The sequence below is a fragment of the Eublepharis macularius genome, chromosome 14 (genome assembly GCF_028583425.1).
Source record: "Eublepharis macularius isolate TG4126 chromosome 14, MPM_Emac_v1.0, whole genome shotgun sequence".
Taxonomy (NCBI): Eukaryota; Metazoa; Chordata; class Lepidosauria; order Squamata; family Eublepharidae; genus Eublepharis; species Eublepharis macularius.
Window position 1 is genome coordinate 44,464,798 of NC_072803.1, and position 9,764 is coordinate 44,474,561.

The 9,764-nt window shown below is 47.1% G+C and overlaps 1 protein-coding gene across 1 annotated transcript; it reads left to right on the plus strand.

Annotated features, from left to right (window-relative positions):
- The first annotated feature begins 5,431 nt into the window (after window positions 1-5,431).
- On the plus strand, window positions 5,432-9,575 carry RNF183 (ring finger protein 183). Its single transcript, XM_054998266.1, has 2 exons — window positions 5,432-5,722; window positions 7,241-9,575. The coding sequence occupies exon 2, from the start codon at window positions 7,286-7,288 to the stop codon at window positions 7,865-7,867; it is 582 nt and encodes a 193-aa protein (XP_054854241.1). The 5' UTR covers window positions 5,432-5,722; window positions 7,241-7,285; the 3' UTR covers window positions 7,868-9,575.
- The last annotated feature ends 189 nt before the right edge of the window (window positions 9,576-9,764 follow it).

Genomic DNA, 9,764 nt, shown 5'->3' on the forward strand with positions numbered 1-9,764 from the left:
TTAAAAATGAACCTTTGACTCTGAACCAACCGAGAGCCATTGCCTCTTTCTTTGATACTGAAGGTTCAGAGGAAAATACTGAGTTACTCTAATACAGACCCAGGTTGTTGGCTCTCCTAAAGAAGGAAAGTGCAGTTGATCATTTGTATATACTTGGTATACATTTGCATAAAAAACAAAAACAAAACAACCTCAAGCCAAACAGCTGGAAATGTCTCTGATTGCTGAAGGAAGATCTGAACCAATCTAGGCATTACGAAGTAAACCAAGAAACAGGACCACGGGCAGTATCCCTACCACAAACAGTATGGCAGCAGCACAGATGATGGTAGGGTAGTTTTCCAACAGGAGATGGCCGACATTTCTATAAGTGGACGTGGGGTGATGAGTGCTGATGAAGTCCTGGGGCCTATTGTTATGGGTGATGGCTTTATACAAGTCCACTGTTACAAGCCTCTCCACAACTACTCCTTCAGAGTCTCCTGGTAGCTTTTTCAGCCAGCACAGGCGAAATCCATCCATCCAGACCTCTTCAAGTTCTTGCATCCATAGAGGGAACTGTTGGATGACTTCCATGTTAGGTGGGAGGCTGGGGACCCCCTCTACCGGGATAATAATGCTCTCTCGGCAGAGAGGGCAGCAGAAGGTCTGGTTTGGCTTCAGGAAGGCACACAGCCTGGCCAAGCACTCCAAGCAGAAAGTATGAGAGCACGGCAAAAGCAAAGGGGTGTTGAACACATTGTTATAGGCAAGGTAGCAAACAGGACACTCAGGAGTAGATACCTCTGTTTCCTCTTGCCCAATTTGGTTTGCAGGAGCAGGAGAACCGTCCATTGTTTACCTCTTCCCCCCGTCCATTTCAGTAACTGCTTAGAACCTGTCAGGCTCAGAGCTACCTTCCAGGACTGCCATCAATAAAGGGGTGATGCTTCTTCCTACCTCAGTGCTGTTGCTGAGATGATAATCTGCTGTATTCCTTCAATGGCCTTTTCTTCTCCTTTCATAAGAGGGGGAGTGGGGGTTGGTTCTCATGAATCCCAGATTCAGATAGTCAACCAAATATCCAAGCTACTTGGAACATCCCAGAATTCCTTGGGAGTTCAGCCCTTCTAGGTACCAAGGCTACCTCTGACTGCCATAAGAACCTTTCAAGCTCTCTAGTCCAGTTCTCAGTCCCATCCCAAGCCCAGCTCTTGGGACTTCAATCTGTTGGAGTCTTGGTAACAGTTATTTAGCTCCAAATGTTTCTTTTGGCTTGGGCTAATGAGTTCCTCTCCTCACTAAGCAACCAGGACTTGTCAAAGCTAGCTCGTCTGGTCTGGCATGACGAGGCAGAATGAAAAAGCAAGCACAACCCTAACTTTATACTCTGTGGTCAATTATGACAGGGGTCAGTTATTCCTTAACAGAAGCTGTGGCTGGTCCTAAAGAGTACACATGACGTGGGCTTGCACTGTTGCATTCACACTTCTGAGTGTACCCTTAAAAATGTAATGAGGGAAGACACCCTAAGCATACATTCAAAGCAGGGCAAACAAAAAAGTATTATTTATGTGTATTAAAAGTATTAAAAAGCCAGTTTCCAACATACTGGCCGCACTCTAGCATGATCAAGCAACAAATCCCACACTGGGCTTGTACAGATGAGAGGGCAGGGCTGTGCTGATAGAAACAGGACTGCTTCAAAATGGTGACAGCCACTAAGGACAGGAAGATGACTTAGCCACACAGTAGTTGGAACTCCCAAGAGCACCTCTTCATTTTCTCCCCCGCAACTTATCTTTATAAGGAACAATAAAGAGCCACACTTGGGAATACTGTTGGGGCAAAGGCAGAACCCAATCCAGCTGTTAGCAACCGTGGAGCTGATGCCTGATCCACACATAGGGTTGCCAGCCTCCAGGTGCTAGCTGGAGATCTGGAATTAGAACTGATCTCCAGGCTGCAGAGATCAGTTCCCCTGGAGAAAACAGCTGCTTTGGAGGGTGGTTTCTATGGCATGATACTCTGCTGGGGTCCCTCCCCTTCCAAAACCCTGCCTTCCTCAGGCTCCACTCCCAAATCTCCAGGAATTTCCCAGCCTGGAACTGGCAACCCTATCACACATGAAGCCGCTGTGTAAGCAGTTGGCCCGGTTCCACCATCTTTAATAGGCATTTAGTATGGCTACCTGTGATACAAATTCACAAGGCCCCTGTATTTAAAATGGGGTTTGAATTGCAGCCAGGGGAATTCCAGCTAACATTTGCTGAGTCCCACCCCGGAGACTCAGACATGAATGGAACGCCATATGTAAATGTGATTATTTTTGCAGTCTCCCCAACCCCTAAGGGAATCCAGCGCAACAAAGGTCTCACAGAGTCACCTCCACTTAACACATTCCTTTCCCTCCTTCCGTGATGAGATCTCCTGTCCATGATTGAGGACTGAATCAATTAGCATTCATAAGTGTTTATAATTCACTCCTGGGAAGGTACGTTCATCAACTTAGCTCCAGCGAACTTCATTAACAAACTGCCCCTTTTGTGCAGAGCCAGGACAAATTTGCATTCTCTTTCACACGCCCCAGCAGCTACCAATCAAGGTAATCAAACCTTTTGTTACTCCTAGGAATTGACCGTTGGAGTCTTTGTTCTAGCAGCTAGGTGGGCTATCCTACCTCAGGGCACATTTTACCCTATAAAAGTACTGCCCTGGCCCCATTAAAATTGTGCATGCTTCCTGGCTGCTCCCTTAGGCTTCTCTAACCCTCTCTCTCTCTCTGTGTGTGTACACGCTTACTGGATCCAAAGCGCTGTTCCCTTGAAGTTTGCCCTAAGCCTCTTGCTCTCCTGGCCAAGAATGCTGGCATTTGAAGCCAGTTTGGTGTAGTCGTTAAGAACGCAGGACTCTAATCTGGAGAGCCGGGTTTTATTCCCCACTCCTCCTCTCAAAGCCAGCTGGGTGACCTTGGGCTAGTCACAGCTCTCTGGAGCTCTCTCAGCCCCACCCACCTCACAGGGTGTTTTGTTGTGGGGATAATAATGACATACTTTGTAAACTGCTCTGAGTGGGCATCAAGTTGTCCTGAAGGGCGGTATATAAATCGAATGTTGTTGTTGTTGTTGTTGTTACTCTCTTATCCTGTGGACTGGACTGCTCTTCAGGATAGGTAGATATACTTTGCCCTCCCTCCCTCTATTCCAACTTCTGCCTAGCTTCCTAGGGCTCTCTGTGTGTGTAACCATTTTTGCTATTTACCCTGTGTGTATGTGCATGAATTTCCCTTTTAATAAAAGTTTGCTATAATTGGAAGGGACCCCATAAAAACTGATTAAAAAGATCCCGTAATTATCGACCTCTTGCATAGCCGTCTTCCTTGCTTGCTAATTCCTCCGCTCTTACTCGCAAGGAAACCAGTTCAAGTAACAGCTGAGGTCCTTACAATACACATGCCCTCCATCCTTCCTTTTCCATTAGGCCTGTACCACTTGCAACCCCACCCACCAAATGCATCCCTCTCCTGGTCTGAAAGCATTTCCTGCTTTTACCTGCAACTACAAAAATAGAAGAGGAATTTGTCAAGCATTTGACTAACCTCAATGAATAGATGGAAAAACACTGCCTAGAATGACAGTGATGTGTAATGGTTAATGTTAGACTAGGATCTTGCAGCCCAAGTTCAAATCAGGCCTGCCACTGAAGCTCACTGGGAATGATGGTTGTTGTGGATTTTCTGAGCTGTATAGCCGTGGTCTTGGCATTGTAGTTCCTGACGTTTCACCAGCAGCTGTGGCTGGCATCTTCAGAAGTGCTACACCTCTGAAGATGCCAGCCACAGACGTCAGGAACTGCAATGCCAAGACCACAGCTATACAGCCCGGAAAATCCACAACAACCATCATTCTCCGGCTGTGAAAGCCTTCGACAATATATTTTCACTGGGAATGGTTGCCAACTCCAGCTTAGGAAATTCCTGGGGATTTGGAGGTGGAGCCTGGAACATCATAGAATCCACCCTCCAAAGCAGCCATTTCTTCTAGGTGAACTGATCTCTGTAGTCTAGAGATCAGTTGGAATTCCAGACCACCTTCATGCTCCACCTGAAGGTTGGCACCCCTATCAGTGTGTCTCATACTAGTTGCTCATGTTCTCTCTCAGCCTAAGCTACCTCACAGGAACATTGTGAAGATAAACTGAGGAATGGCAGACCACGTATGCTAATGTGAGCTCCTTAGAGAAAGGGTGAAATAAAAATGTACCGGTCAAAAATGTACAATTGTGATGATGGGTAAGCCACAGTGCTTGACTCATACCATATAAATCTACCTACCGTGGCTGGTAGCAGCTGTAAAGATCTCAGGCATAGCACTCTTTTGACTGGAGGTGCTAAGGCCCAAACCCAGGACCCACAGCATATATGCACATGAATTGTCCTACACTGAATCAGGCTACTGATCCCACTGACTATCCTGTGCTCTGGCAGTGGTTTTCCAGGATACCAAGCGGAGTACTTCCCAAGGGATATGCCACTTTCAAACCTGGTCCCTCAATCCCACAAGGCAGGTGCTCCATCAAAGCCTCTCTCTATTTTATTAGCCTATATTCTGCAGAGCAAGTGCTCACTCTGTTCCAGGCTCTGTCAATAAAACACACTGGAATGCATAACGAACACTGAAGCTGGTCATAAATCTTAGCAAAGTGTGTATTCCAGTGGAAAGTCCCCAAGGATACGAGATAAACATGATCAATCAAAGTCTTCAGTTCCTGCCACCTCTCCAAGTTGAGCTAGGGTGCAGGTTACAGCAAACACAAACAGGAGGCAGCAAGCGATAAGAATCCCTTTCTTGTGCAACAAACTATTAGGGGACGTCCCCGCTTGGGTGCCTTAGTAGGAAATAAATGTGGTGCTTGGTGCACTCTGCAGCAGCTCAGAGGTCCATCAAGGCCATAAATGAGTTCTGCATTCTGGCATCGCTTTCATGCTTGCAAAGTATGCTATTCGGCCCGATAGGCAGTCAAGTAGCCAGAATCGAAGGGGCTGCACTCACAGGGAACTGTGATGAAGCTTTGCAGAACCAGGCTACAGCTGTAGAGATTCCAAGGAAGTCAGGAATGCGGGATGAGACGGAGAATTCAGCATCTCACAAATCTCAATTTTATTTTTTAAATGCACAGAATACACATTGTTCCTCCAGGAATCAAAAAGCAGCCCTGTCTGTCCTCTTCCATTCCCCACATCGATGACGTTGTGTCTATTTGACAAAGGGTCAGCCTGGCCTAGGCCCTTCAGCATCTCCATGGCAGCCTTGGCCCGCCCTGTTCTGCCTTCGAAGGCTCTCTCCTCTAGTGGCAGGTCTTTGCAGTAAACAACAGCTGCCTACCAACCCCATAGAGCAGAATACCAAGCTTCGCTCAAGGGACAAGGTCCCTTGGCAATGGAAGGAGGAGGGTGAATACCCTCAACTTCAGCGGTGCCAGCCAAGGAAGCTTCGGCCCTGGGAAGGCTCCCTGCCTCCCCTCCCCAGCCAGAGCCAGCCTGCTCTCCAGGTGAACTCTGCTCCTGCCAGCTCTTAAAACATCAAAGCAACGAGGAAGCAAGAGAAAGGGGAGGCAACAGAATGGAGGCGCAGGCAGCAGTGCCACTGCCAGGGATTCAGCTCCTTTGTGTTTGCAAAGCAGCCATATTCCATTCTGGTACCCAGGCAGGATGAAGCACCACAGACCACGTCCTGCTTTCAGGGTAAGTGTTATGGGGCAAATGCAAAATTGTGTGGCATGAGGGGGAGGGGCAGTGTCAGACAATCATGAGGGGCCCATATTGTCAGACCCACTCCAAGCATAAGGCTCCAGTATTTGGGGTTACCCATTGATCCTGCCAGCCCTTATTAACACAGAACTGCCAATAGAAATGGCACTTTACAGAGCTGATAAGGAGACGAGTTCTCTATCCTTCAAGATTGCAGACTAAACATTCCACAGGGGTAGCTGTGACACTCAGGTGCAGCAAGGAATCTTGAAGCACCTTAAAGATGACTCTTTATTAGGGCAAGAACTATCTGGGACTACAGCCCACTTCGACAGAAGTGTGTAACCAGCTATACAAGCATAGAAGTGGGAGAAATTGTTGCCAGCTGGGTCATTTAATTGGCTTTTGACACCTCAGATTTTTTTGCCATGAGTTTGTGCATATCTGCCATCTGAAGATATACTTCATGCCTTTCTTGAAGAGGCTCTGTTGCAACACTGATGTATTTTGCACAGACTCTATAGTAGTGCTGTTTTACTGCTGCATATTCTAAAGGTCTGAAAACCAGTTCCACAGCTGAACTCAAAAGAATCCTTGTCTCCAGTTCTCCTCTCAAACCACAGGAGCAGAGCAATTGGTTGGCCCACCAGTACCAAGATGCATTGCTTAGCTGTCATAGATCCAGAGGAGTTAGCCATGTTCGTCTGTAGTCACAAAACAGTAGAGTCCAGTAGCACCTTTAAGACTAACCAACTTTATTGTAGTATAAGCTTTTGAGAACCACAGTTCTCTTCATCACATCTGGACACGGACTCTTTACTATTTTGTTTAGCTGGCAACATCCACTGAATTTTTACTCAATACCTAAGTTAACTCACCCGTTGTATCTATCATCTGCCCTTGGTTTTGGACAGCTTAACTTTCTGAAGATTTTGGAGAAAGAACATTCCTTTTTTTAAAAAAAGAAACTGTCTTGTTTATTTCTGGTATTCAACATCAGCCAATGTGGAGATAGCCACCAGATTGTCTTCTAAAGAGGAATTATGCAAATCCATAAAGGACAAGTCTGTCCCAACTGATATTAACAAGAAAACTTAGCATTCATAGAGCCCTAAACAAGTTTGCATGATTTCTTATTGCAGTTTTGCTTACTGTATACCGTTGATGTTTTTATTTACTGTTTTGCATATTTTATTCTGGGGTTGAGGGTTATAGGAAGGAGCAAGCTGTTATGGAGGGTACTGAATGTCTGTCCCCACCTAATAGAAATGGTCACCTATTCCTTCTAAGGTTTTTGTGGATATTGGCTGCATACTTTCAAGCAGAGCCATGTAGGCTTCAAACTTAAAAAAATAAAAAGTTCAGAACTGCAGGTACTTGGTATTGAAGATAGTTTACCACACTCTGCACTCTTTTTATGATCATACTATAAAATTCTATGTACTGTACATTGGTGTATTTATGTGAACACAACAGTTCACTGAATCTTTAGTGTCTTTTCGTCTTTCCCAGATAGCAACCTAGACTTACCAGGGTGGGCTCCTGTCCATCAACGGCATGACAGAGAAGCAGAACCAAGGGCCAGCAGCCGACTGCCCAATTTGCTGGAACCCCTACGACAACACTTTCCGCACACCCAAGGTGCTCCAGTGCCAGCACTCCTTCTGCATTGAGTGCCTGGCGCACCTGAGCTTGGTGTCTACAGTGCGGAACCGGCTGCAGTGCCCACTTTGCCGCCACCCCACTGTGCTCCCCTCTGACCAGACAGTTACTGAGCTGCCCACTAACGATGCCATCTTGAGGCTGCTGCGCTTGGAGCCCAATCACATCATCCTGGAAGGCAGGCAGCTGTGCCTCAAGGAGCAGCGCAAGAGCAGATACTTCTTGCGACAGCCGAGAGTCTACACCCTTGACCTGGGCCCAGAGACAGTCTCTAGCACTGCAAGCCACCAAGACCTGACCCCGGTGGGGGGGACCACCACAACCACCACCCTGTCCAATCGCTCTCCACTGCGGGACTGTATCCGGGACCCCCAGCTTCGTATTTTCACCTACCTAATGGCCATCATCTTGAGTGTGACTTTGCTACTCATTTTCTCCATCTTCTGGACCAAGCAGATCTTTTGGGGCCTGGGTTGAGTGTGGGAACTGAGGAGCAACTCAAGGGCTTTTACTAGGAACATATACAGCAAAGTAGCAGAGGCCCTAGATTTGGGGTGGCCATGTGGAAAGGCCACCCATACAGGAGTTCTCCACTTCCAAACACGGTGAATGGGATCCAAAGAGAGAGGGTGTACTTGAACTGGCGTCTTCCACTGTGCCAAAACCCCTGCTTCAGCTTGAGGACACCTATTCTGCTATTGGTAGCAGAAACTTGGAGGGAGGAAGGTAAAGATAGAATTGCTGAGACTTTTTGACGCTTTAGATCTTACCTCCTCCTCCGTCCCAAGACTGAGTGCAGAAGTCTGAACACTGACAATTTAATCAGACAGAAAAAACATTACGCTGATTGTTTTCTTTGCAATTGTACTGCACCCACTCATGACCCGCTTTATCTCCTAGTCCATTCCAATGCCCCTGTGTGCTCTACCTCTGGTGCGTTTTCCTGGTTGGGGCATGCTAATTTACAAGAGCTTGTGCTACGATGCTCTCTGTAAAGCAGAGAACATCAGCAGTTGGGAGAAACCACTCAACTTCCCAAGAAGAAAGCAGTTGCAGCCAGCCACCCACCCTCAGTCCTAGAGAGCATTTAAAGGATTGACGTTCAATCCACCTTTTCGAATGGCAGCAGTCACTTCGGTGATTCAGCGATGACATACAAGGCAGGGAGGAAGGGGAGAAAGCTTTGGTTGTGCTTCTCCTGATCAAGAAAGAAGCTGTAGAGGGCCAAAGTGGCACTGTGAGAAGGGGCGTCAGTGCAGTTGGCTGGAGCACCATGCATCTGACAGGCACTTATTTCCATAACAATGTCTCAAAGAAGGAATACATGGAAAAGGTGGCTGAAGTGGGTAAGGTACGATATAGGCTCAAACATGAAATCCTAAAGGAACAGCTGGCCGCTCTGTAGAGGGACTTGGCCCAGCTGAGGCAGAAACAATGGCCTAACTGCAAGCAGTAAAAATAAGAGAAAGCTGCCTCCTGGGCCAATAAATGAGCCAAGGGTTGCAAAAGAATAGCAATGTAGGGTGTCCTAACTACTGCTACACTGCGCCTGAAGAGACAAGCAGGCACCAGGAAACTAGGAAAGAGGTAGGGACTGGCCCCTGCCCACTCTCTTGTAATTGCCTTTGGTTGAGCAGCCAAGTGACCAACTCCAAAAGTCCCCCCTTCCCAAACTTCATCAAGTTTCTCCAACTGCTCCTTCAAAGCTAGGGAAATTTATCTTTTTGAGCTGCAGCCCAGTGGTACAGCACCCGGTGTTGCAAGCAAAACATTTCAGGTTCAGTCCCCAGCATCTCCACTTAGAGGATCTCAAGAGATGGGAAAGACCTTGCGCTGCCTGGCACCCAAAGATCTGCTTCCGGCACCTGTAGGCAGTACTGAGCTAGATGAACCAATGGTCCAACTTGGAATATGGCAACATTCTATATTCATACAGCAGCCTGTATTGTGTAGGTTTCCTCCTCTGGCTTAACAAAGCTATATTAACTCAGTAGGGTAGGGTGGGGGCAGGCAGATGGAAACAAGAGCACAGTAGACAGTGTGCAGTCAAGCACTGGAGGAGGCAGCACCCTTTCTTATAAAATTTTGCAGGCAAAGTCATCAGGCATTGAACCTGCTCACCCCTCCTTGCAGCAGGCTAAGAGTACATCAGTAGGAAAGACACACAACCAAGGCTTTCCAATTTCAGCAGAGATCCTGCTTTAATTCTCAAAAACCCTCTCTTTAACATGGCTGGGGTTCCAACCACGACCATCCAAGAGGCAAATCTCTACTGGTACTGGATATTCCCAAAAGTGGCAAGGAGCAGGCTGGGCATCCAAGTACCAGGCTGGTAAGAAAAGTATTCTTGCTATGGACAGCCAAAGTCATAAGC